Genomic DNA, 27,770 nt, shown 5'->3' with positions numbered 1-27,770 from the left:
CTCTCTCTCTCTCTCTCTCTCTCTCTCACACACACACACACACACACACACACATAAAAAACACGCTCTTCCTCCTTCTCTCCAAGGCAATTTCATGTGTTATGCAGCAGGAAACTCCGGTTTGCCATTAACTATATAGGTATGTTTGGACATCCATACGTAACACTTTTAAATGCACTGTTAAAGTCACTTTGGTATAGAAATGCACTGTGCGAAGAAAAGCTCCAGGCCGAAAGGCTCAAGTCTTCCACCTACAGCACCGCAGCTTTTCATGCTCACTTACCACACAATCGGTTATTGCCAGTAGGGTATCATTTCCCCCTGCCTGCCATAAAGGCGTCTATGTCGAACATCACGACGCCCAGTCCATCTCGGCATTTAAAGCTGAAACCGAAAGAAGCATTGGCGCACGGGCATGCTAATGAAGAGTTAATTGCCAAGTGGTTCCATGTGCGGCCCTTGCACAGTGATCGTGTCTTGTGCACTAACCAGTGAGCTAGCGAAATGGGCAGTTCCTCCAGCGTATTGCAGCCAAGCCAGCACACGAGATGAGACATCAGTTGGTTTTATGACTAGTCCTAGACTTTGCCCTCTTTGGGTTTCTGTCATTCTCTTGTGGTTTCTTTGGAGCTTTGGGCGCTAGAGGAAAATGCTCGTGGGACTCTTATTAAGCCGTTCTCAAAGTACCAGCCACTAATCAGCTCTGCTCTTCATCAAAGTAAGGGATCAATTGATTAACTCCTCTATTTAATTGATTTAGGGAAGGGGTTCTTATAGGAAGGGTTGGTAATAAGTCTGCAATCCAAAGAACTAAATACCAATGGATTGCTTCCAAGCAGAATTTCACAGGGCAGTAGATCATAAATTATTCCAGTGGTTCCAAACTGGAGAGGGTGGGACCTTGGAGTTTCTGGGAGGAAGAGCAAAATCCTGGGGGTGGAAAGCACATGGAGCATCGGGAGGGGAGAGTGATTTCCAAAACAGAGGCCCCTGAAGTCTATTGGTGCTTTTCTGTTATGAAGTACAAGGGACGTTTCCCTGTTGCCTATTGAACAAGATGGTCCACAACAACTTAGGAGTGTTTAGCTTAGGAAAAAGGCACAGGAGAAGAAATATGATTGAGGTGCACAGACTTGTGGGAGATATGGAAAAGATGATCTACAAGATCTCTGGCCTCATTACAATAAACGAGACCAAGGACTTCTTCATGCAGTGTATAGTCAAACTATGGAATTCGCTTCCGTGAGATGTCATGCTGGTGACCAGTCTGGATCGCTTTGAAAGAGGACTGGGCGCATTCTGGAGGAGAATGCTCTCCGTGGCTCCAAGTCCCGATGGCTGCACATGATCTCCAGTATCAGAGGCAGTGCACCGTGGGCCAGGCGCTGAGGAGAGGGCAGGGGGGTGCTCTGGCGCTCACAGCCTGCCCGAGGGATCCTGTGGGCAGCCGGTGGCCACCTGTGAATCCCATGCTGGACTGGATGAGTCCGGGGTCCACTCCAGCAGGCCTCTAAGCTATTATGCCCATCCGCTTTTATGGTGATTGGAAGGCGTCCATCCTCTGTTCTGTGGCATCGCAAAGAAACAAAGAAAGAACCGTGGTGCTGCTTCTGCTTCTATCTCATCGTGGTTTCATGTAGCCATCGCGCCACGTTCTGCAGTCAGACGTCACAGCCGCGGTTCCATGCGTCCTGACTTTCAGTGTTGTTAACCCCACTTTTGGGGGGACAGCAGAAGAGCGGAAGTACAGCACCCGCTTCACACACAAAAGCTCCCAGGTTCAGCCAATGGTAGGAACCTGGTAGGAACAGGGAAGGGCCCTGGCCACCCAGAGGAGGGAATTCCAAATGGAAGAGGCCAGTCCAGCGTTGGTGGAAGGCAGTTCCCCATGCTGCTGGTTCACACCAAGCGTTTCCAAAACCTTTCCTCCCTTTCTGCAGATCCTGGCTCCTGAACAAACCTTCCAACAGCTGAGATGGCATCCTGGCAGCAAAGGCTGCAGGCCGTGCTTGGCACCCACTTCCTCCTGTTCGCTTTGGCCAGTGGCGTGACCAGAGTCCACTATCTGGGTATCCACGAAGTGGAGTGGAACTATGCTCCCCTGGGGAAGAATGCAGTCACAGGGCAAGACATCGCCAAGGACGTGTGAGTCTCGTTGCTCAGGCCCCAGCCTAATCTGGTTGCCCGGCTTGCTCTGCCATGGAATGGTCCTGTCCGCCATTCTATCCAGTACCACTGTCCCCCGACCAGTTCTTATCGATGAGGCAGATGGTTGGTCGGCCTCTTTCTTCTGTCTGGGTTCATGAGCCGCACACGCGCACGCACGCACACAAACCCACACACTGTTTGGCCCCCTCTGTGGTCTGACTCATTAACGGTTGTCCACAAACTCACCTCTCACCTGCAGAGAGCAATAAAAAGCACAGCACGATTTGCTTGGACTTGGGACTTGCAGTGGGTGGCTAAACTCTGATAAATGGACTAATAATAGGGGGATGTTACACAGTTTTCTGCTGGATCAGAACCTGATGTGCTCATGGGCATGATCTCCCAATGGAGCAGGGGGCTGAGCAATCGTCGCAACGTTGGCCAGTTTCTGGCAGGTCCCCCATCACCCCTTCTTGGTGACTCGTATTCTTGCAAAGGACTTTGAGCTGGTGGCCCCGGTTACTTTTAGCAAGAGATCCCAGATGGTCCTAAGCAACAGGAGTGCATTCAGAGGTTCCTAAGTACACATGGATTGTGTCTCACCTTTAAGAAATTCTGAAGGTGCATTCTCGCTTTTGCAGATTTAAAATGAATTGATAGGCCAGGGGGAATACCGCCCAAAGACTGAAGTTAGCTCATCTCTGTTCTGCAGTACCACAGAAAGTACAACAAGGGTGCTTCCAGGCGAGGCTTTTGCGGTGCAGTCACCCTCCCTCATTCATGGGATTCTGCGGGTGCCGCCCTACTCCTTCCTTAAAGAAATCCAGGAGGGAGGACAAGGAGGAATTGTTTTTGAACCAGCCATGCTAGGAACCATCCATCTGGTGGCCACGTTATCCATTTTCTGGGATAAAGCTTTTGAAATAAGTCGTTTCCTTCTGTTCTTCTATTTTTCTCAGTTGCCAGAACAATGAAGTTAACCCTCCCCGTGTTAAGAATTTATGTTTAAAATACCTTGAAGCTGGCTAAAGCCGGTATGTGTTGCAGCTCCCCCCTTTCTCATGCGGATTTCGCATCCGGGTGGTCACTGCTGGGCAGCATCCTCAGACAGCAGAGGCTGGGCGGCAGGACAGGTGGTGGGGCTGAGGTTGCGGAGGAAAGAGCTGTGCATGCCACGGGGCCTGTCTGGCCCCCCAGGTTAGGAGGTGGTCCTGAGCTGTGGGGCTGGTGCTGCCCCATCTCCAGGGTCGAAGCAAGAGTCAACTGCCAGGCCGACTTCTGGGTCAGGTAGGAGGGCTGTCCTTTTGTCCTTTCTCTCAGCCAGCAAAAGGTCTTGGGTCAGCCTGAAAAGCGGGAACGTATATTGAATAAAGCCCACTTGCTTTGAGAATGCTGTACACCTCCAGTTGCTTCCACATAGGCAGTTAATCTGGGGCCACCCTCCTTTGTCACTGTGCCTTGCAAAACACCACGTTTGTACAAGGACAAAAGGGAAATCAGAAAGGAGAACGAAGTAGCAACGACTCCCAGTGCCAGAGCAAAGCAGGAAGTGACTCATTCAGAGGCAATTAAGAGTGGCGCCAGGTGGGATGGGTGGCCCTAAAGCCACCCCACTGCCGTTTTTCTCCTCCTTTTTTTTTTTTAAGTTTTATTAAAATTTTAAACTGATACAAAAAACATCAAACATCACATTCATCGGATTTACTGGCTCAACCCCCTACTACATATTTTTTAACATTCTATAGTCAAATTCAAATCAGTTTATAATAACTTGAAAACATCTCTAAATTTACGCCAAGTCCCGTTTCTCCAGCCAATTATAGAAAAAATCCCAAGTTTGATAGAAGTCACTGTCCTCTTTCTCCTTCAATGATAAAGTCAGTCTATCCATTTTTGCGCAGTCCAAAATCTTCCTTAAAATCAATTCATCAGTGGGTAGCTCCTCACTTTTCCAGTATTGAGCAAATACAATCCTTGCTGCTGTGATTAGGTGTAACATCAAATGTATTTCCTGTCTGTTAGTGTCTTCCAGTATGATGCCTAACAAGAAAACTTCAGGTTTAAAAGCAAAGGGTTTTTGTAGTATTTCCTCCATCCATTTATGTATTTTAATCCAATACTTTTTTGCATTATCACAAGTCCACCACATATGATAGAAAGTACCCACTTTATGTTTACATTTCCAACATCTGTTTGACATATTTGGAAACATCTTAGCTAATCGACTTGGTGACAAATACCATCTATAGAACATTTTATATCAATTTTCTTTATACGAAGTTGCTAACGTTACCTTAATATTTCTTTCCCATAGTTTTTGCCACTTTTCTAGTTCAACGTTAAATCCGAAGTTTTGTGCCCATGTTATCGTAGTTTCCTTAACCTGTTCCCGTTCCATTTTCCTGTCAAGTAAAAAATCATATAATTTTTAATAATTTTCTCATCTCTTTTAAGCATCACTTGATCAAACTCTGTTAAGTCTTTGTAAAGCCCCCATGCTTTACAATCTTTAGCATATCTCAATGCATCTGCACCATATACCAGCAGGGGATATTAAGTCCCTGTTCTTGTATGTCTTGATCCAGTTTCAGGCCACCGTCCTTATCCCATTTTTCTCCTCCTTCATGTGCTGCTACGCTGTCCAAGAAAATCAATAAAACAGGCCACGATTGCAAGGTGGAAGCTACAAATTAACATTGCAGGAGATACCCGTGAAGGAGAAGGACAAAGGGACCTTAGCCTTGGCAAGTGGGGCTGCCTGACCATAGAGTGTTGCCCAGGGTGCCAAGTGGGGCTGGAGTCTGCTTTCCACCCCAGATATGGAGGCATCTGCCGGCGTTGGTAAATCCTCATCAGAAAGGAACAGGGATGAACCCCTCAACCTGATCTGCCTAGCTGTGTGTCTTCCGGGTTGCCAAGCAGGTGCGCCTTCCCCGGGGAGGCCCTAATCGGGGCACACAGGCGCCAGCCCTTCCTCCCTGTCCCCCCCACAGCCCACCTGCCCATCTGGTTCAGCTCCTGAAGAGGCTCTTTCGCTATCCTGCCACGTGGCTGAGTTTTTCAGGTCCCCTTTAAGCGATCGAACATCGCATGGCATGAACTCCTATCAATCAGCGAAGTCGGGGACACAGAATTCTTCTTGTCTGCCTTTGGGGAATGACCCCCCAGACCATTCCACTGGGTGCCTTCGTGCCAAAGGCAACCCCGACTCTCCAGTGGTGTTCCACACATGGCGATATCCTCCTATTTTAGTTCCTGGTTTCCTGCTCTCGTGCAGCCTAATGTAAGGCTACTTTAGTGAGCGAGGCCTCCCTTGAGCAGGTAGCCCCCTAATGTGCTGGACTACAATGCACAGCATTCCCCTCTATTGGCCATGCTGGCTGGGAATGATGGGATTTGCCCTCCAGCACATCAGGGTCTACCCAGTTGGAGAAGACTGAGTTACAGCTTGTGTTCTGCTGCAAAATGAGTCCCTCCTGCTTTCAGCCTTGCATTAGAAATGGGCTGCCGTGCACACAAATTGTGTGAGTGAAGCTCAAAGGGCTGCTCAGCATCAGAGCACTGGGACTGGGCCCCAGAGCGGGCAGACACAAAGCCACAAAGGATCACAACACTGCGCCCGTTCTCCTTCCCAGGGCAGCCTCCCGTTTCCTCCAGCCCGGAAAGGACAGAATAGGCCGCATCTACAAGAAAGCTGTCTACAAGCAGTACTTGGATTCCAGCTATAAGTTCGAAGTACCCAAACCAGCCTGGCTGGGATTCCTTGGGCCCATCCTAAGAGCCGAAGTGGGTGACACCCTCGTCGTGCACCTGAAAAATTTTGCCCGGCGGCCGTTCACCATCCATCCACACGGCGTCTTCTATGAGAAGGACTCGGAAGGTTTGTGAGTTTCCCTGCTTTTCTGCCTGCGGACGCATCCGGGGGATGCTGTGCGTGAGGCCCACCTGGGGAATGTGGCAGCCAAGGAGCCCCCGGCCTGCTCCTGCTAAATAAAGGTCAGGGTGGCTCAATGCCATGCAAGCCACACCGTTTCCCTGGGAGCAATTTATAAGCTGCCCTTGGGAGCTTCTAAGCACCCCAGGTGGGCAGGGCTTGTGGCGGGGCTTAGGACACCCTCCATGGCTTACTGCCCCACTGGGACCACCAGGGTCAGGCCAAAGGGTCGCTTCTCTAGAGGCGCAAAGGAGGGCTGCCGCCCCCGCATCGGCACGCGGGCCACCCGGCACCCCGCCTCCCCAGGCCTCTCTTGGTGACCCTGTGCAGGGCAGCAGGGACGAGAAGATTGCTGCACAAGCAGCCTCCTCTTCCTGCCTGTGCCCCACCTGCAGCTTCAGACCGATGGGATGCGTCTTCATTTACTAGGATTCGTGCAATGTCATTGCATGAAAGGATGCCGCGGCTGATTCCTCAAAGCAGCTGGAGCTGAGTGCATGCATGATTCTCTGGCCATTGCAGGGTCCCTGTATCCAGACAAGACCTCGCAGGACCTTAAGAAGGATGACGCCGTCCCACCAGGCGAGAGCCACGTGTATACGTGGACTGTTCCCAAGGACCACGGCCCCACTGCGGATGACCCAGCCTGTCTGACGTGGATCTATCATTCCCACGTCAATGCGCCAAAGGATATTGCCTCGGGCTTAATTGGGCCACTGCTGATATGCAAAGAAGGTGCTGGGAGAATTGCTTGGGCTCTGATATGTTCTCCTGTGCTCTGTTCTCACCAATGATGCAACAAGCCCGGGGCTGAATTGCACACCTCCAGGTTTCTCCAGGCTTAATTTGAAACATGCCTCTAATTCTGAAATCCCAGAGCTGGGAAAGGAAGAGGCATGTCCAAAAGGCAGGACTCTGTCAGAATAAAAGGCCTGCTTTATAATCCAGTATGCCAGTTAAGAAAAAATTCTCCAGCGTGTTGGTTTAGCCTGCAGCCTGCTGCATGGGCAGAAGGAAAGGGTCTGGCTGGAGTGCAGGCTTTTTGTCTAAACATGCATAGCAGCTACTCTCTTCATCTGCCATCTGAATGGGTGGGAGCATAGGAAGCGTGCTCAGGCACATGGGCTTAGGCGGCTCGGCAGTCATCTCTCCGATCAGCACTGGCTTGCCGGGGTTTCAGACCAAGGACTTTCCCAGCCCCATGTGGAGACTCCAAGGAGTGAGCCTGGAGCCCTTTGCACATAGAGTCAGGCCGACTTGGCCATCGTGTTCCCTCTCCCAGAATGTCCACATCGGGGCTCTTCCTGAGGTCAGTTGCAGGGTGGCAGAGCCGCCACACCCCTCGGCTTCCTATGGAACATCCTGGCCCCAGTGGGGAAGCCAACGCACCCCTCCTCCTGATGCCACTTTCCAACCAAGACGACCTTGGTGCAAGAGGCTTGCTCCCATGTGGGCTTCCTCTCTGTGGCCCGTTTCTGGTGGGAACGACACAACCTCTTGCTGTGGCTTCCATGCTTGGATAGCAGCAGCATCCTGACATGCATCACTTTGGGCAAACTGGATCTAAAATCCAAAAAGAGCCCCGAAATGCTAGGAAGAGGCTCCGGCAGAAGGGATGCTGCTCGCCGTTGCCAAGACCAGAAACTAGGCTGGGCAGGCTGGTTTTGTGGGTGGAAATGTGTTATCCTGCTGGCAAGAGAGGCCCTCTCATGCTGGGGGATGTTCAGGTGACGCACATCCTCACTCGTGTCCTTTCCTGGCCCAGGAACCCTGAAAAGCCTTTCTCAAAGCCGCCATGACATGGATCTCGATTTCTTTTTGATGTTCAGCGTGACTGACGAGAATGAAAGCTGGTACCTCGAGGAGAACGTTGCCAGCTTCTGCAAAGAGCCGGACTCTGTTGATGTGGAGGACGAGGCATTCAAGGAGAGCAACAGGATGCACGGTGGGTCCTCCATCCTTGATATCCCAGTGAAGGTGGCTGTTGTGAATCCAGTCTGGATTTCAGGGAGGCTGTTATTAGAAATGGCAGAGGTGAATTTGGGCTGCCGGCTGTGAGGAGCTTGGTGATGAATCCCATCTCCCACCTTAACCAATCAGTGCAAACCTCTCACATGCAACAAGAACATTGAAGTAGGTGCCATGCTAACTTTTATTTATGAAATCGTAAATTATCTTGCATAATCAAGTATTTTCCCTCTACTCTGTTCAGCCAATAAAACAATGTTGATAGGCTATTAAACTGTTGCAGAAAACGTTTTGACTGCTGCTGTGATTGGTGTTTCTGCAGGAATTAATGGTTTTGTGTTTGGGAACCTACCTGAGATGACCATGTGTGCCGGGGATCATGTATCGTGGCACCTCTTTGGGATGGGCAATGAGATTGACGTCCACACGGCCTTCTTCCACGGACAGACCCTCATCATCCGAGGCCACAGAAGCGACGTGGCCAGCGTCTTCCCCGCAACTTTCGTGGCAGCCGAAATGATCCCGCACAACATTGGGAAGTGGCTGCTGAGTTGCGAGGTCCATGATCACCTGCAAGGTGAGTCTCCCTGCCACGCTGGCCGCGCCGTCGGCGCCATCTTCCCTGACGGCTGTGGGAAGCCGGTGTACGGCCCTCTGAGCCTTTCCTTCCTGCTTCACGGAATGTTGGCAGGCAGGCAATTTGGTGCCCTCCAAACATTTTGGACTACAAGCCCCATCAGCCCCAGCCAGCATGGCCAATGGGCAAGGATGGGGCGAAGTGCAGTCCAAAAGTCAGGGTGATGGTTGTTTGCTCATCCCTGGACTAAATTTCACTCAGGGGGCCTGGTTTTGTGTGTTCCCTGAGGCCTGAGGCAGGGCAGGGAGGGGAGGCGCAAAATTTTTGAAAGGCCACGAAAACCGAACAAGTAACGCTGGCAATTTCAAAGGTCGCCATTGAAAGGCGACGTGCTCTGCGTGCGGCCCAACTCGGCTGGTGGAGAGAGGCTCGTCTGCCCTCCCCGTGTCCTGCCAAGCCCCTTTCCCTCGTTTGTTTTGAAATACGTTTTATTTGAAATGATAATCCTAAAAAAAACAAAGACAAAAAGAAAACTACAAACAACATCCATTATCAAAAACATCGAGCCCGCTGGGTCAGCCCCCACACCCTTCTTTCTCCATTTATGATGATTTAGAAACATATTTAAATCTAAGCCAAGTCCCGTTTTTCTAGCCAATGATAAAAAGAGTCCTGAGTTTGACAGAAGTCCGCTGAGCCCCTTTCTCCATCAGAGAGGCGCAGAATGCCGCTCCTCTTGGCACGGAGGAAGGCCAAACGAGCAGGGGCACTTCGGAGCTACTGGCACCGGCGCTCACCTGCCCTCGGCTTGCCCAGCACAGCAAGGGGGTCTGGCTGGCTGCTTGGCACTCGCCCACCATGGCCCTGTTGGCCAGGTCAGGACGTGACCACGCTCCGTGGGTGACAGCAGCCCTAGAAGCAGCCCACAGCCATGCAAGGGGGGCTTTTTTTTTCTTTTTAACAAGCTACCCTTGGTGAAGTGACCCCTCCTTACACAGCATCATGATTCACCTTCCATAATCATAGAATCATAGAAGAGCAGAGCTGGGAGGCCATGGAGTCCCCCCCGCTGCTGGTGCAGGACACCACGTCGCACCGTCCCACTCAGGTGGCTGCCCAGCTTCTTTCTGAGTGTCTCCAGTGTGGGAGAGCCCCCCACCTCTCCGGGCAGCTGGTCCCACTGCTGTACAATAAACAAGGCTGGGCAGTTGAGTCAGCTGAACCACGTCTCTGGCTATTGCTGTCCCTTCCATGCTTTCTGCAGCGGGGATGGAGGCGCTGTACCGAGTCAAGAACTGCTCCTATCAAAACCCGGAGCCTGCCCTGAAAGGGAAGCTTCGGAAATATTACATAGCAGCAAAGGATATCCAGTGGAATTATGGACCCACGGGACTCGACCAGAGCACTGGGAAAAGCCTGCAGGAGCCAAACAGGTAGGAGAATCTTCTTCTTCTTCTTTTTAATTTGCTAAGTGGACTGAAATGGGGTTTGTGGGCAGCAGTGGCTGAAGAGAAAAACAGCCTCCTCTTCCAGGCAGGGGGCAGCTGCTTGTTTCGAGTACGTGACGTGCTCCAGGTGTGGCACCTGCGGGTGATGTGGCCAACCTGGATGCCTCCCTGGGCCTCAGCACCTGTCCACAGAGCGCTGGCAGCAGGTGGAAGGGGGTCTCCTTGCTCCTCCTCTTCTTTTCATGGAGGCTTTGGAGCCCAGCTGAGCATCTCAGGCTGTCTGTGACTCCACCAGCCTCTGTCTGATTCTGGGCCAGGAGGGCAGGCGGCAACCCTCTGCTCAGATGCAGGGCGGAGGGTGTGTCCTGACTGCTCCGTGGCTTGGGATGGACTGGATCTGGAAAGACTCCTCCCCTGTCATCGCCCTGCAGGCGTGTGGAGCAGGAATTCCCATTATGGAGTGGTCACTGACACACCCGGATGTCGCCCTGCAGCTGACAGCTGCACCACATATCGAATTAGAATGCAAGGGGCCAGGAGTGCCTGGTGAGAGATAATGGCCAGCTGCATGTCTTCAGTCGGTGCAGGATTATTACCTTCTAGAGTTCTGTCTGCTGTCACAAGATGGGATGCTGCATCTTAGCCTATGTGACAACGGCCTGGCGTGGCAATGGCGAATTTCCCCATGGGGCTTGTCATTGCTGTGATGGCCACCATTTTGAAGATTTCAGGTGTGATGGGAGACATGTCACAGCTTTTCATTCCATCTGAACTTGGCAAGAGTCTTTGACAAGACACCCACAACTCTAAAACAGCCCATGGGTTGTCCACCACCCAAGCGACCCACCCTCAGCAAGTCATTCTTGTAATGACAACCCTTGTAATGACAACTCATGGTGTGTCCCCTCTTCATAGCTCAAATATTCAAAATGGCGGCCTCTGTGTTAGGAGACACCACTGGGACATTCACCCCTAGTGGCTCCTTGCAAACCAGACCAGCAAACACAACTAGACCAATTCAGGGAGGAGGAGAGATTGATCCATCATTATTTATGTTTATATTGTAATGGGACTACTGAAAATACTGGAACATTCAAAAAGTCTTTTGGGAACTCCTTTCTCCATGTTCTGGATGTGGGTGGGCATGGGGAACATGGTCTTGCCTATGTCCACCTGTTGCATTCAGGGTTCAGGAAATGGGTGAACAGGTTGTGGGTTGCGCTGTTTCTCTCTTCAAAAGCAAGAGCATAAACATGGAGGGGAGGGCTGAGCTGGGCAGCTGAACAGCAGAAGAGCTGCAAACTCCAGCTCCGTATTGCAATGAAATATTTTCAGTCAACTGTGGAATCAAAGCCCTCACGTAGCACTTTGCAGGTTCGGGCAGAGAAACATTCGTGCATACCCTTGTAAACACTGGAGAATGAATTTTTAATAGGCTGCCGGAGAACAGATCGAGCGGGTCTGTTCTGGCATCCCAAACTCTGTTCGTGCTGCACAGCTCCCCAGAGGTCCAGCTTTTGCAGCTGCAGGAAAGAGAGGGGCCAACTCTGCATCCGGCTTGCAGCTCGCTGTTTCATTCTCCTCTTCCTGCTCCACGTTCTTCTGCGGTTTCATTGCGGTGACTGAATGGGGTGCTTTTTGCAAGCAGCTTCCATGGGTGTTGTCAAGGTTTCTTCCTTCAAGGCTGCTATTCTGCGTGAGCTTTTAGGTGCTTTCCTTTTAGATCAAAGGAAATAGTTTGGGTTCCTCATACTGAACCATGACCAGCTTGCTCAACAAGCCGTAGGACTGATTTTGGTTTCCTGCCAGAGTGTTATAAAATATTGACATGCTCCGTACATACTTTCCTGTAGAAAGTCCTCCTCTTGGTCCAGGTCTGCTTTGTGGTTCAGGATGAAAAAAGTACCGTGGTCCTTGACAAACATGGATTTGCAAATGTAGTAACAAAAAAGGGCGCAAAGTGTGAATGTTGTGAAAGGTTATGCAGTGCCGTCCAAAAAGCAAAGCAAAACAAACCCATGCATGTTTGTGCTTAGTTTTTCTGAGCAGTTTTTTAAGAAGAGTTCTGTTCGGATTGGGGGAACATACTGGAAAGCAAAATATGTTGAATATACAGATGAAACTTTTCGGGTGGAGAAAGATCAGGTGGAAGAAGAGAAACATCTTGGGATACTTGGTAAGATGGCAAAATTTAATTTCCGCTCCAGCAGGGATTGATTATTTATTTATTATCCTTAACTTATTATCATCTTACTTTGCTAGGCAATGTACAAGCAATCAATTTAGAACAATTGTAAAATGTGTATCCATATAATGCAATCACAAGCATCACAACCCTAAAATAGAAAGAACAACCAGAAGTTCTAGTCTAGATCTAAATGGAGAGTAACATCATCCGTCATCACAATCTCACAGGGTAAAAACACGTCCCTAGCAACCATGAATGCAAGAAGTAAATTATCAAATCTAGTTTTAAAACAGGGGCAACGCATTAAGTTTTGAGAGTTCCTGCTTTCTGTCCCAGGGGAACAGTTACAAACACTGCGGTAATGAAGAAAGATATGCAAGGAAAAATTAAGTAGCAATGCATCACTCGTCTCTCAATGGGAAGCCATGAAAAGGCAGGAAATACAAGCAGGAGATGTTAAAGTTACCCACACAGAAGTCCTGCAAAGCTGCACTGAGGGTTTGCCAGCCTGTGTCCGAATAGTTCCACAGAGGCATTTTCCCAGTGAAAGGCAAGAGGGAAGTGTTGGGGAAGCAAGAATGCAGGGCATTTCCACACAAAGGAAAGGAATCACAGAAAATGTCAGGATGGAAGGTTTCCCGGTTGCAGCCCTGTCTTCCCCCAGCGAGGACGAACGCCATAGGTTCACAACCCTGTGTTGTTCCCAGAGGGGTGGTGGGCACGGCACGTCCCGCTGCAGGACGGCGGAGAGCACCACCCCACAGCAAACGAACAATCAAATTAATGAGGGATGTCTTCCATGAAAGGAACTGTAAAGCCTCTTCAGCCAGCTTTAATCCCCTTACATTCTGTGCCCTCCAAAGGAATCAGACGAAGCTTTGCAAGGGAGCTGGGCAGCATTTTATCTCTGGTGTCCTTGGTGCGGCAACAAAGACTTCCTGGCGCATCCCCGCCCCCGCTCTTGCTTAGCCATATAAGATTTCACGGATTGCTGTTGAAACTGACCCCGCAAGGTTGCCATAGTGAACGCGTTAGCCTTCAAGCTGGCACAAGCGCTTTCTGATGTGCTTGCGGCCTTCCTGGGAGGGGTTGTCCTAGTGTTGCCCCCACCCACTCAGTTCTCTCTTCCCACAGGGCCAGTGATCAAGGCTGAAGTGGGAGACAGCATCCAGGTCACGTTTGCAAACAAAGCGTCTTGGCCATTCAGCATCCAGCCCCACGGGGTGCTTTATCGGAAGGAGTGGGAAGGAACGCCGTACCACGACGGTTTGTCCTTCCTCGTGCATTTCCATTTTAACCTCCCTTCGGTGATCAAATCTCAGTCACATAAAACGTGCGAGCTGAGGCTAAACAACTCAAGGAAAGAGAAGAGAAGGGGTGGGAAGTGGCCCTTCGCTCCGTTTTTTCAAAAAAAGGCTTGGCAATAAAAGGCGAGGCTCATCGTGGCTTTCGATTGATTGAGGGTGCACGCATATTTGGAATATGGTGTACAGCTCTTCAACAAAGAACCACGATGTGTTTTCAATTTAATTTATTTTATTTGTAAGCCATTCTGAGAACTTGTGTACAAGGCGGCATATAAATGGCGGGAATGGATGTATAAATAAATATGATGCCACCACAAAGGTAACGAAAAGGGAAGCCAGCACTGTTAGGGAGACGGAGAACCTTCCACAGGAGAAGGCATGCATGGCTTAGAAGCAGGACAATGGGGTTTTATGCGATTAGGGATGGTAGAGCAAAGGCAGATGGTTGAAAAGCCAGAATACTGTCCAGCAGCCGCAGCTGCCTGGGATGCTCAGAAGGGGTTGGAGGGAGATGTTGAGCTCAGTGTGGACTCAGGTGCTGCCCGGGTCTGGAGGTGCCCGTTGGTGATGATGGGCACACACTGCGCACTGGTCTGTTTTGGAAGTGCCCCGATGGGTCTGGGAGCAACCCAAGAAAACGTCCGCTCATTCAGCTTGGGAGGGCCTCGCCCTGGTCAAAGAGGCCAAGAGAGCTTTCTGAGGGACATGAAGCAAAAGTATAAGAACCGTGACTTTTTCATGGTGTTTTTGCCTCACCCGTGCTCTGAGCGAACGTGAAGCTCTCGCAAATGCAGACTTGTGAATAGATGCACACATCGTGTAACCTCTCTTGCGCTTTCAAGGATCGTCCAGGAGTGGAGCGGTTGTCCATCCTCGGGAGAGCTTCACGTACCACTGGATGGTACCGCAGCACGTTGGGCCAACAGCCACGGACCCGCCTTGCCTGACGTGGATGTACTCTTCCGCGGTGGATCCCACCCAAGACACCAATTCTGGCCTGGTGGGCCCCTTGCTCGTCTGTCGGCCTGGAACCCTCAACGAAAGAAACCAGCAGGTGCCACTTGTCGTCCCGTCATGCTCATGCCCAGTCTGGGCAGAAGGGAGTGGGGAGCCCAGGTGCTGGAGAGCTGAGCTCCGGCTGTGGTGCCACCACTGGCAAAACTGCCCATGCTCGAGGCCTGGGCTTCCCATCTCCACTTGCGGCTGGGGTTAGAGGCACTCTGCCCCTTTTCTCCTACTTTAATTCAGAGGCAGCCTCACGCTTTTGCAATATGCAGAGGAGAAGAGGCTCCCAGGAAACAAATCCCAGCTCTTGGTGCTTTCAAAACTCCAGCGATTCAGTCTTCGGTTGCTTTCCCTCCCTCCTTTCAAACCGCTGGGGGGCTGGTATTCTCCTCTTGCATGCACCGCTCAGCTCTTTTAATCCAGGCTCCACAAAAAGGGGTTGCATGGAAGCAGGGCGGCTGCTCAGTGAGCTTGTTTCGCTGCTGCCTCAGCCCTTGGCATCAAGTCATTTCCCCTGAGAGGATCGGGAAGTGCAGAGACAGGCACAGTGGTGTTTATTTGAACGCTAAATCACTTTTATTACTAGAAAAGAAAAAAAATAGGCCGCATCAGGACTCCCACATCCCTCTACGGGCATGATGCACAAACGTTTCCCTTTTGCATAGGACATTGGTGGCATGGGAAAAAGCACCTCGCTTACTCAAATATGCACACACACACAAACGTAGAGAGATTGAGAAGAGGCAGCATGAGTTTTCGGTGGCTGTTATGTGCTGCCAACTTGTCTCTGGTGTGCAGTGACCCCCATGAGTGAGAGCCCTCCAGAAAGTCCTTGGCAGCCCTCTCAGCTCTTGCATGCTCGAGGCTGCGGCTTCCTTCACGAAACAGGTCTCTTTCCAAGCTGGTCCTCCTCTTCTCCTGTCCTCTCCACACGTCTTGCCTTCTCAAGATGCACTTGACAGCGAATGGGGCATTTCAACGCGCAGCTTTCAGTACCAAAAACTGAAGAAAGAACAGCGACAACTTAGTGTGGGAGAAGTGAGAAATGGCCCAGTGGACATGCGGAAGGTCCCCAGTTCAACCCCAAACGCCTCTAGGTGGGGCTGGGAAGAAATCTGGCCTGGCACCCCAGAGAACGGCCGCCAACCGTCCGTGTCAGCAGGAACGAGCTAAATGGTTTTCCCCCTGGGAAAGCAGCTTCCTTGCCATCAGAGTGCGAATGAGTCGCTAGTCTAGTGCCGCTTAATAGGCAAGCCGAAGTTGGTTGACATCGGCTGAGCTCTGACTAGCCGTACGTTGATACCCAGCAGTGATGGCCAACCGAACAATGACGGAGGAGGACCTCTTTCTGGGCTCGCCCCTCATTCCCTGAGCACCGCTGGTACCGAATATCTTTTGTGGCTTAAATCCATCTACTTTAGGGCAGGGGTCCAGCTGTGATTCTTTTACCTGAGCAAACAGCGGCGGGTTGGGGGGGGGTGCTTTTCAGCAGGGAGCTGGTGTTGAGCCCCATCAGATGGGGTGCACTTTTGGGTCGCTCCCTCCTCCGCTGCAGGAGCGAAATAAGGGGGCCAGCTGAAGCACATTTCCAAAAAGCGTGAATAGCACGACGTGTGCTTTGGCCCACAGCTGGTTTTAAATGCACACCTACACGGATAGCTCTTTTAGCCATGATCCCTACATTGAACCTCCATGTCCAGGAGCAGTATACTGATAAATAGCAGTGGTTGGGGGTGCAGTAACCCATGAGACACTGTTGCTCTCATGTCTCAGTTATGGGCTTTCCAGAGAGAGGCGTTTGATGGGAAACAAAGCGCTGAAGCAGGAAGTGCCCTTGCTCCGATCCTACGAGGCTTTCCTGACCTCCATATCTGGTTGGCCCCTCTTTTTAAGCAGGACATGTTTCTTTTTTGAATTCTGAGGCACCTGAATGTGGTTCTCCAGAAACAATTTCTTCATTTCACCATTTCTGGGTAAAGATAAGAACGTGGTCTGGAGACTCACCAAGTGATCTGGTAGCACACAGGAACTGGAATATTTCAAAACCCTGACATCTTGTTCTTGTCCTCACAGAAAGGTGTTGACAAGGAATTTTATCTCTTGTTCAATGTGTTTAATGAAAACCTAAGCCGGTATCTGCAGGCAAATTTGAATTATTTGAAATACTCCTCAAGGCAAGGTGATACATTTGAGGATCAAGCCTTCAAGGAATCCAACAGGAGACACGGTATGTCTTTACACCCACCCTAGAAAAATTATCTTGGATGATTTAGGATTAATCACAGAGATTCAACATTGCTGAGCTGGATACAAATATTTGAAATATTTGAGCAGGAGAGGTTGGTGGAAATGGGAAAGGAACTAATTCAAGCTCAGCCATCCTCAACATAGCGCCCTCCTGACCTTCAGAGAAAGACTCACAGCATTCCAGATTATTGGTTGATAGGAGTTGAAGTTCAGCAATCTGGAAGGTACCAGGTTGGGGTAGATTTCTAGATGTCTTAGGTTTAGGCTCCTGGCATGCTGGGAGGAGAAGCCCAGTGTTTCTGGAGGTGGATTTTCTGCCCAGTCCTGGGCTGAAAGCACGGATTGGATCCTTCCCAACCTCCAGCCTGAAATCCTCTTGGTGTCGGCCACTGAAATTGGCAAGAACTGGAGAAATCCCTGGGAGCAAACCAAAGGCCTACCTGACCCAGCATTGTGTCCCTTGGGAGTGCTGCTCTCAGCAAGCATTCCTGGGGAGCCCGTGGGCAGGCCTTGCGAATGAGGGCTGTCCCACCTGTTGCTCCTTGGAGCCGCTTTTCCTCAGCAGTGCCCCAGGTGCCTCCCCGGTAGCTAGGAATGCGCTCTGCTGGCGGTGCTGAGAACAGCGGGTTCATAGGAGTCCTTGGTGTGTTGCGGCCTCAAACGCCCCCGTCACCCGTCCTTTGCCATGCCCCCCGCAGCTGTCCCCGGGACCATTTCCCGGATGGCTGCCTGTGCCCTTGTCCCACGCAGCCTTCCCAGAGCTGGTGCGCCAGATGTGTTGGACAATGACTCCTGTAAACCCGGCCAGCACGGCCACTGGTCCAGCCCCTCCTGAAGCCACTGAATGAGCGGCCATCCCCCTTTCTGTGGCAGCAGGTTCCGTGAAACACGCCCCGTGCAAGGAAGAGCTGGATGGCGATGCACGGACAGAGTGCCTTCCAGAGATACGTCCCTGGGTGCCACTGTCTGAGGACCAGCAACAGGCTTGGGGCTTAAAACAGGCAAGCCAGAAATGAGCCCATGGCAACCCTACAAACACAGGAGGGAAAACGCGGCTGTCGTATGGGATCTTGTGGATAACTGGGTCGGTTTTGCTTCTCTTAAAGCCATTAATGGATTCATGTTCAGCAACTTGCCCCTTCCGGATGTGTGCCAGGGCGAAACTGTTTCCTGGCACCTCCTGGGCCTTGGCAGCGAGGCCGACATCCATGGAGTTGCTTTCCAGGGAAATACCGTCTTGATGAATGGGATGAGACGAAGTGGGACTCATCTCTTTCCGCACACCTTCGCCACAGCCCTGATGCAACCAGATCACGAAGGTAATGCTGATCTCTGTGAGCGGCTCACCTCTCCGTAAGATTCTTACCTCTTGCAGCTGTTTCCAGAAGGTGGCCAGAACACCTAAAGCAGTGGGGTCTCCACATTTGTATTAGTATTGTTCATATTATTATTTCCATGCCATCTGGTACTGGGAACGCAGCTGTGGCTGGCAACATCTGGTCGACACCCGGATGTTGCCCAGCTGCATCTCCACTCCCTAGAAACCCCGGAGAACTTTTGAAATGTTTTCAGAATATTTGTTAGTTTCAAATAAAATGAAAGATAGCCAGACTAAGGTACTGGCAGAAGTTGAAGCAATATCAATCTCAAACAATTGGGAAGCCTTGCGAAGCAAACGAAAGGCCAAGAGCGTGAGAAGTTCCCACAACAGGTGGGGAAGCCCTGGTGACTTCTCATGCACATGACGGAGGCATGCCATTATTTGTTTTTTGGCACCAGGCTAAGACCTTTTTATTTAAACAATATTTTAACAATGTTTCATATTATCTATAGGTTTTAATTTGCAGCCAGAATGAATTGGGTTTTTAAGTGGTATAATTTGTATTTTTTGTATGATGTTTGTTTGTTTATGTAAGCCGTCCCGAGGCGTTAAGCGATGGGGCGGCACACAAAAACTCTAAATAAATGAATAAATAAATGCCAGCCTTGCACCAGCACAGTCTACCCCAACTGGTCACTGTCCAGATGTGCTGGACTACAGCCCCCATCATCCACAGTGGGCGCCCAGGATGGGGGTTGCAGTTCAACCCAACTGGAAGGTCCCAGGCTGGGGAAGGACGCTCTAGTATAGTTCTGGTGGGAGGAATTATTGCCACGCTCCGTCTCGCAGCTCTGTCTGTGCTCCCCGGCAGGGACCTTTGAGGTGTATTGTCAGACCGGAAACCACTACCAGTCCGGGATGAGGGGCCTTTTCTCGGTGCGCCAGTGTGGGAGGAAGGGGGCCCGGCTGCACGGCCAACGCTATGAGCGGGTGAGGACCTTCTACGTCATGGCAGAGGAGGTGGACTGGGACTACTCTCCGGGTCGCAGCTGGGAGCTGGAAAGGTACAACAGCTCCGCAGAGGACAGGTACGGGGCCGGCCGCCTCAGAAGGGAACCCTTGCGGCTCATTTCCTTGCACTGGAATGGGAGTCCGGCTGAGCCTTCCCTGCCCCAACCTCTCTAAAGTCTTCTCTAAAATTGCCCTGTAAGGGAAGGCCATCCTGTCCTCATGGCTGCACTTTGGGGAGGGGGCAAACACACTGGACTGGGTTCGGGTGAGGGCAGGCGAAGGGAAGAGGTCCCTGTTGGTTATGCAAGTCAAAACACCGCTGGCTTCTTAAGGTATTTTGTGCTGATACTGCTCCATCTCTCATACTAAACCCCAACTGGCTGGCATTTTGTAATTTTTCAGTTTCAGGTTCTGATGGGACAATCCTGGGCAAATTTAGAGGGGGAAAAGCGCACAATTCTTTGCGCAAAGCATGCAACACCCCCCCCCCTTGGCAAGAGGGGTTGAGGAAGTGCAACCCCTCTTGCAAAGCAGGCATGCAGGCCCCGTGTGGGCCAGCTGCCTCGGGGGCTCACGTGCACTCGCTTCCTGGCAGACACCCACACAACCACTTGGCTGACACAGAGTGAGGGAGCCAGTGGCCCAGAGTCCAGGAGCCCAGCTGGGGAAATTCCCACACCGAACCGGGTTCCTCAGACATCCCTAATCCAGACTGCCTCCCAGTCAAGCTGCACGTCTTCCTGGTGGGCCTCCATCCCAGCGTGGTCCAACCCTCCAGAAGCCAGGCTCCCCTGAGGCAAAATCTGTCCTGATCAAGGAGATGGGTTGTGTCCGGGGTGGTGGGTTGTGTCGCTATTGCCAACAGAGCATCATTAATGCAAAGGGGAACTTTGAAACCGGCAGCTATGGCGAAGTGTTTCTCAGTGGTGAGAATGGACTCCTCGGCTCCCGCTACAAGAAAGCTGTTTACCGGGAATATACTGATGGGACATTCAGGACCCGGAAGAGCAGGATCAATGGCGAGGAGCACCTTGGGATCCTGGGTAAGCATTTGCACCGGCTGGCGCTGCATCACTCCCCCTTGACCACGTCCTCGCATGTGCCACAGAACGTGCTGCTCAACCTGCCTGGCTGCTAGAGGGGACAGCGCCCTTCCATGCTCCACAGGAGCAGCCATGTCGGCTGCTGCTGCATGTGAGACTGAGCACATCCCCAAGAGCGAGGGAATGTTCCTGGGGAGCATTAAAAAGAAGCGGGGTCCCTCGCCTTCACTCTCCAGTCTCTTCTGCAACGTCTGGCAGTGCCTTCTCTTGCACATGTAACCCGGACCTTAAGCCTCATCACTTGAATTATCACCCAGATCATGTCCTTCACTCCAGTATTTAAATGACTGGAGTAGCGAGTGGGGACATCCCGTCACTGGGACAGCGGATGTAGGCAGTAGCGTGGAGATTCTCCCTCTGCTCTGCCAGGTTTTGGAAGGGCCTCTCTATTCTGTCAGGGCAGGCATCCCCGAAATTACTCCGGAAGGGCGTGATGGAGCACGGCTCTGCACTGTGTCGCGTGGGCAGAGCCGCATCCCTGGGAGCCCTGGATCTTCCCCTGCAGCGCTGTCTTTCTCCCACATTGAAGAAAACCCACAGTATAACATTCAAACGTGCATGCCTCCAGCTGCAGGGGGAGTGCATGCAGCGCACGTGCACTTTTTTCACACGGACACATGCATGCACGCCTGCCCGGATTTTCAAAATGTGCATCGTCGCTTTCAAGAGTGCAGCGTTTTGGTCCTTCCACTGCAGCGGTTCTGCTCTCTTTGTGCCCTGAAGGTCTTCTTTCCTGTCTCTAGGTCCCTTTCTTTGGGCGGAAGTGGGGGATGTCCTGAACATTGTGTTTCGGAACAATGCTACCCGGCCTTATTCCATTCATGCCCATGGAGTGATGGAGAAGAGCAAGGGTGCGCCCGAAGCAGCGATGCCTGGTAGGTCTACACTCCTGCGATGGCCACGAGGTGCCTCGTCCAGGCTCACTGAATGCGTGAGGAGCAAGCATCCCTCGTGAGCCGGCTGGGCTGCCATCGCCTCTGTGCTTGAGGGAAGGAGGCCCTGCACTGGCGAGTCCTGCGACACGTAGCAATTTTCTTCTGTCTAAACAGGCAAAGGGCGTCACTCATACAAAATTTAGCCCGTCATTTTCTTACAATCCGAGTGGCTTCTGGTACAACCTGGCTCCGTGTTTCCTTTGCAGCTGGCGTTTCAGGAGTATCCTGTCCAGGGGAGAGAGGCCTTGCAGCTTTTCTTTCAAGCTTAACGGGAGCTCTCCATGGTGCTGAGCGCCACCCATGCAAGTTCGCTGCACTGGAGCACCAGGGAGAGCTCCTGGAAGGCTGCAAGGGATGGGGCGCCTTGATGGCGTGGGCAGCCCCTGACCCCGCCCCCCCCCAGCCCGGTGGGTGAGATTTCGCTTCGCAATTGCACGACGGTGCAATGAAACAGAAGCCCTGATCCAGTCAGGGGCCAAGTTCCATTCATCTCACTTGATAGCTGTTCTGCACATCGCTTTAAAACTGGTTGTGTTAGAATTGCCCACTGTGTGTGTGTGTGTGTGTGCGCGCGTGCGCGCGCATGCACATATATTTATTTTATTTATTTAGAAGGCTTCTATGCTGCCCCATTCGCCGAAGCCTCGGGGCGGCTCACAACATAAATAACTTCAATTAAAGTAATATAAATTGACAGTATAAAATAAGTCACCCTGGCCAAAGAATAAAATAAATAAATACTATTAACAGTTAAAATGACGTTTGAATAGAAAGGTCTTTGCCTGGCACCGAAAAACAAATAACGACGGCGCCAGGCGGACCTCTCTGGGGAGCGCATTCCATAGATTCCATATATGTGTGTGGGGGGGGAGCCGTGAGAGGGACTTATTTTCCTCGACTCTCTCTCTCTCGCTCTTCCTTTCTCAGGTGAAATTGTAACATATCGGTGGGATGTCCCTGAAAGATCTGGTCCGGGACCAAATGATTCTGCCTGCGTGTCTTGGATCTACTACTCCAGAGTGGACCCTGTGAAGGTTGGCTGTTTGCCTCGCTCTTGGGTGGCAAGAGCTGCTGCCAGGATCACGACACACCCCCCCCCCCTTCAGAGTAGGCCTACGTACATTTGCACAAGCACTTGCTGGCTGCCCTCACCCTGCTGCACTCAAAGGGAGGCAGCTCCCTGGTGGACCCTGCCCGCCTGCTTCCCCTTCAACTTCCCCTGCATGTGGGGATGGCTAGGCAAATGGTGGGCACGTCCCCGGTGGCCGACCATGACATGTAAACTGGACACTGGCCTGCTGATCCCTGGGCAAGCCAGAGCCATAAGCCAAGCGCAAACCGCGGCTTCTGACCTTGGCTTGTTGGGTTGGAGGGGAGGAACGAGTCCGGTTCGCATCACGAGATGCAACCCATGAATAGAAGGTCTGCAGCTTGTTTCGCCAGTGCTTTCCAGTGCTTTCCATGTTGTTGTTTCAGTGAAGGAAGCCTGGAATTTCAGACTTTCAGATTTCAAGAAGCCTAAACAACAGCTTCGTGCATTCTTGAAAATCCACTCTCACGCAGGGCTACTTTTATCCGATTAACATAATATATAGAAAAGCAGGAAAATACAAGCCCCCAGAAAAAGCTCTGTGTGGAGGTCAAATTTTTCTCTTCCTGAAACAAAATCCAAAGAAGAAAGCGGATTAAGCCTCTCACGGAGAGAAGCTCTGTTTGTGTTGGCAAAGTCACACCTGGGCAAGGCATGTGCAAATGGTTGTTACATAAACAAGAGCTCTGTTCCAAGTATACTTTGTCGAACATCCCAGGTTTTCTGGTTTGCAGGCTGTGTCCCCTATAAAGCCTTGAAAATTGCATTCCAGTGTGACTGGACAATACAAACTGGAATGCACCTTGACGGTGTGTCTCTCGCCTGTAGACCCTGATGCTGCAGGTCTTTTGCTGCTCCCAGAGCGAGGCCTAATCAGGTGACCCAACGCAGCTACTCTGCCTTTTGCTTCTTGACCTGTCTCCTGGGGAAAGAAAACAGACCGACACAGGAGTGAGAAACACCAGCGGGTTATAGGCAGAAGCACTAGCTCACCGGCCCCTGCAGACTTCTGTGAAACGGGCAAGGTGATCGTACAGGCCAAGCCTCGCCTGGAAGCACCTCTCCTTCCAGGGAGGGGCAAGGCCTGCAGGAGAACGTCCTGGGCCTGTTACCGAAAGTGAGCGTGTAGGAATGAAGGCGGGGTGGCAAAGGGAACCAGCCAAAATGCGATGGGGTGGGTGGTTTTCAGTGAGGATCCACAATGTGGAAATAGATCCTGGGGCTGACCCCCCACGTGCTGCAGCATCCGTGTCGAGTCCTCTGGCATGCAAGTCTCCAGCGAAACGTTTTCACTGTTGCCTGCAATTCCCCCCCAGGATCTGTTTAGTGGCCTCGTCGGTCCCCTGAAAGTCTGCCGGAAGGGAACCCTGGATTTTGATGGGAGAAGGAAAGGCGTAAGCAGGGAGTTTGCACTCCTCTTCCTGGTTTTTGATGAAAACCAGTCCTGGTACCTGGAGGAGAATGTGAAAAAATATGCAGAAGGGAATTGGAACCATTCCCGTCGCCAGGATGAAGAATTTGTGGAAAGCAACAAAATGCACGGTACTTGGTTTCTGTCTCCACATTCAGCAATATCACCTTTCTGTGCTGCCCCTGCAGTTGGCAAAGAATTGTGCAGAACCTTCTCAGCGGAAAAGCAGGCCTGTCTCAGAATCCTCTGCTTTTTTTAGCTGCTTTTTAGCTGCTTCACATCTGGGCAACACTTTCCTTGTGGATGGGCGGTTGGCCCCTCATACTTGCCCATTTAGCGCTGGGCTCCCTCATTCATTTCAGGCAAGGCTCCACTCTGGTTATCGCTAAGCACAAAACGAAAACCTCTGGGTGGCCGTTTCCATGCAATCAGACCCTGCAAGGCTGGGATCCACCTAGCTGAGTCAGCTGGGGAGTCCCAGGCAGAAAACTGGCTGGGGAGGTCCGGGGCGCCCTGTCTTCATACGCAGGACCGTTCTCGGTCCAAAGCGTCTCTCTCGGAAAGGCCTCTCCGGCCTTGTGGTGCAACCTCTCTGGCACGACGAAAACAACTCGCAAGGTTCTCTCTCTGGGGCAAACAGACGGAGCAGTGCTCCTTGGTGAGAGTGGCAGCTGTTTTCTGCCACACTTGTCGACCGGCCGTTCTGTTTTCCGGCCTGGCCAGGTGCAAAACCCCCAGGGTTGCTTACTGCCCTGCCACCAGCTCCAGTCCAGAAACAGAGATGGGATGGGGTGTGAGACGGACAGAGCCTCATCTGGATAGGACAGAGCGGCACACCATAATCGCCTGCGGTGTTCAGCCTCTGGACGAGCCGCCATCACCCTCAGGCCATCACTTCTGTCACAGGCAGAAATCCACCGGGGAAGCTGTGCCCCTTCCAGCATGCACTGTGGGAGTTTCTGCCTGCCACACAGCTGGGCACGGCGCACCCTTCTGCCCACAAAGGCATGGAAATCACAGCAACTGGAGTGCTGCACAAACCAGAGCAGGAGCAGAGAGTCCATGTTTTCAATACATTGTCCTCCCTCCCTCCTGCAGCCATCAATGGTAAACTGTATGCAAACCTGCCCGGGCTGACAATGCATGAAGGAGACTTGGTGAACTGGTATCTGCTGGGAATGGGCCAGGAGATTGACATGCACACGGTTCATTTCCATGCTGAGACATTCATATACCAGGTAGGCCTCTCCCATTATCGCCCAACATCCATGTGTCCCTGTGGGATTCTGGCTGGGGCAGCGAGGCACGTTCTCTGCATGGTGAGGAGCACGGGGGTTCTTGATGTGACTGGCTCTGTCTTTGCAATTTGAAGAAGAACCCCTTCGGCAGATTTTCAGAGAACTCGGCTGCAGGGCCCACGTGCCTGCCTCTTTTCTCACACTGACCACGGTGAGCAGAAGCAGGATCCAACAGGCGCGCCTGTGCAACGGCAGAGCGTTTCCTTCTGCAGCTTCCCTGCTTCTGACGGGGCACAGAATGGCTGCTCTTGGCTGAGAATGCAGCTCTCCTGGGCGCGGCAAGCCACCAAAGAGCAGCCTTAGCCAGGGATGGACCACTAACTAATCCCCCATCTTAGCCAGGGACGGACCACTAACTAATCCCCATTCTGTGGCAGAATGGCAAGAGCTACAGGGCAGATGTGGCGGACCTCTTCCCAGGCACCTTTGAAATGGTGGAGATGCTGGCCAGCAATCCCGGCACGTGGCTGCTCCACTGCCACGTGGCTGACCACATCCACGCTGGCATGGAGGCGCTTTTCACCATCCTACCCAGAGCAGGAAAGGGGACCACTGACGGTGAGTGCGGGCTGATTTGGGGCGTCCAGAGAGTCTCCTTTCATGCCAGCTAAGAACGAGCTACTAATTTATAACCGTTTTCTTTCAGAGATAATGCTTTTGAACAACAGTCCTGGCACAGGTACGGTATACCCTTTTATCATGGGCTCATGGCCCGCTCAAGTTGGCGGGAGGCCGTTTCTGATCTGAACCCCAGTGAGCTTCCTGTTCTGTCCATCCTTGCTTTCACAATCTCTGTGAAGTTCCCCTCCTGGTCCAGTGCAGGCAGGAGTCTGGCTCCCTGCAGATCCCCGTCTGCAAGTCCTTTCCCTGATTAAGGGGAACATGTAGTCTTGCACCTTTCTTTGACCCTGTACAATATTTGGAGGGATTTCTCCACTTTTGCAAAATAGCTAGGGTCTTACACCGAAAAGAGAGCAAGGGTTTTGCCGCTCCTGGTCTTGAGTTCCTTAAACATCTTTGTTTCCTATTTCCAAAGTTTGACTTTTCCATCATTTTTGCTTCCCAGGGAGGTCTCCTGAAGAGGAAGAAATTTCCCATTATACCCTTCTGTTTGGCAGAAAACTGGAACATGGGCAAGTTGAGGCCACGGTCATTTTCCTTGCAGTGGTGGGGATTGTGCTGTTTCTCACGGCCAGCACCCTCCTGGGTGTGCTCATTCACCTCCAGAGGCAAAGGAGGCTGCGACGCAACAGGAGGTCCATTCTGGACGAAAGCTTCAAGCTCATGTCCATGAAGAAGCATGAGTTTTAGAAGGAAGTGGAAGGGCCTTTTTGTGGCATTTGGACCACGACGGGGGAAAGATCCCGGAGGCCATTTCGAGGGTGGAGGGAACCTGATGGAGGCAACGATGCTGCTCCCAGCAGAAGTGTCCAAGAAGAGGCATTCCCAGCAGCTCCCCCTTTTCCCCCAGTGACACCTCTTTGTAGCCTTCATGGTTTGGTGTGACAGGAGTCACGGGAATGCCCTCAAGCTCCCCAGGCCTGCTGCCGCTGTCCATGGTGGCTTGTAGAAGACAGAACTGCAGGCAGTTCCAGCTTGGTCCTTCATGCAAAAGCCCAGAACCCTCCTGGTCCTGTGGACTCCAGAGGACCGGTCCAGAACCACTGTGTGACAGAAAGTGCCACCGCAGTGATGCTCCTACGATTTGCAGCAGGGGAGGCCACCTGCTTCTTCCGCCTCCAACCTGCTGGCCTGAGACGGTCTACTCAACTTCTTCCCACCCCGGGGTGCCCAACTGAACGTTTCAGACTGCTGGAGAGGAGCGGCTGGTGTGAGGAAGGCCCTTCTTGGCCACAGGGTTGGGTTTGAAAGGCAAGACTCGCGAAACTCATGTCCCCACCACCAGCTGTTCTCCTTGCTCGGCTCGGCCCTCCTCACCTCACACCCCTCCTAGCTGTGGCCGGGCAAGGCTTGCTTCCCGGAGGGAAAGAAGCCCAGGTTCTCCTTCGGAGGATTGGCGTCAGAGTTGCCATTGCCCTGAGCCCTGGGGGAGCTGAACTGAGAGGCCAAGGAGTTCAGCCAACAGCTCGCCCCCCACTGGCACCCCGTAAAGCCATTCCCCTCCGGGAAGGACTGCAACAGAAAAGGCAGACAAGCGCAGCGGCCCAAACAGTTCCGCAGAAATCATCGACATAATCATATTTGCTTGCCGGGCACCTTACAGAACTCTGGAATGTTCCTCGGCATAAACAGCAGATGATTTGCTCTCGCACGCATCCCTCAATATTAGAATAAATCTTTTCCGCTTTTGATTAAATTCTCAGTGATCACCGAGGAGCGGCCTGGCAGGAAGCCCGACCACCTCATGCATATGGAGCCCAGTCGGGGAGAACGGCCTCGGCAGGGCCGCTAACTCAATCAGCAGCCGCGGAAGACGTCGGGCAGTGCTGCTGTATAATTAAGAGTGCAGGGCTGCGGGGGGAAGGGTCATGCGCAGAAATAATTCAGAGCAGCGCATGAGCTGCAGCGCAGCATGGCTGGCTTAATGGAGCACACGGGCTGCTCAAGGGGATGCGAGAACAGAAAGTCGGAGCCATTTGATACAAATAGTTTAAGCTGCAGATTAGCCTTTGTTGGACTCAATTACCGGCTACCCAGGAAAACAACTTTGCTGGGTTTCCATTTTTTACCCATTCGTTATGCAGCTGAGGTCCTATTAGCCGGGAGCCCAGTGTTAAGCAGGACGGCTTTTTGAATGAGCTCTTTACATCCACCAAGA

The 27,770-nt window shown here is 51.9% G+C and overlaps 1 protein-coding gene across 1 annotated transcript; it reads left to right on the top strand.

Moving 5' to 3' along the window:
• The first annotated feature begins 342 nt into the window (after positions 1-342).
• HEPH (hephaestin) lies at positions 343-26,302 on the top strand. The gene is made up of 21 exons (XM_044437752.1): positions 343-491; positions 2,044-2,145; positions 5,784-6,028; positions 6,605-6,817; positions 7,848-8,027; positions 8,373-8,627; positions 9,892-10,060; positions 12,112-12,251; positions 13,404-13,529; positions 14,413-14,624; positions 16,649-16,802; positions 17,929-18,141; positions 19,015-19,231; positions 20,058-20,197; positions 21,001-21,132; positions 22,120-22,226; positions 23,599-23,824; positions 24,792-24,931; positions 25,369-25,549; positions 25,638-25,670; positions 26,157-26,302. Exons 1-21 carry the CDS (start codon positions 343-345, stop codon positions 26,300-26,302), a joined length of 3,480 nt encoding a protein of 1,159 aa, XP_044293687.1.
• Positions 26,303-27,770: the final 1,468 nt, after the last annotated feature.

The sequence above is a fragment of the Varanus komodoensis genome, unplaced genomic scaffold, assembly GCF_004798865.1.
Source record: "Varanus komodoensis strain SLA01 unplaced genomic scaffold, ASM479886v1 scaffold31, whole genome shotgun sequence".
NCBI classification, from domain to species: domain Eukaryota; kingdom Metazoa; phylum Chordata; class Lepidosauria; order Squamata; family Varanidae; genus Varanus; species Varanus komodoensis.
The sequence above is the reverse complement of the archived record's forward strand: the minus strand, read 5'-3'. Positions and strand labels throughout refer to the sequence as shown.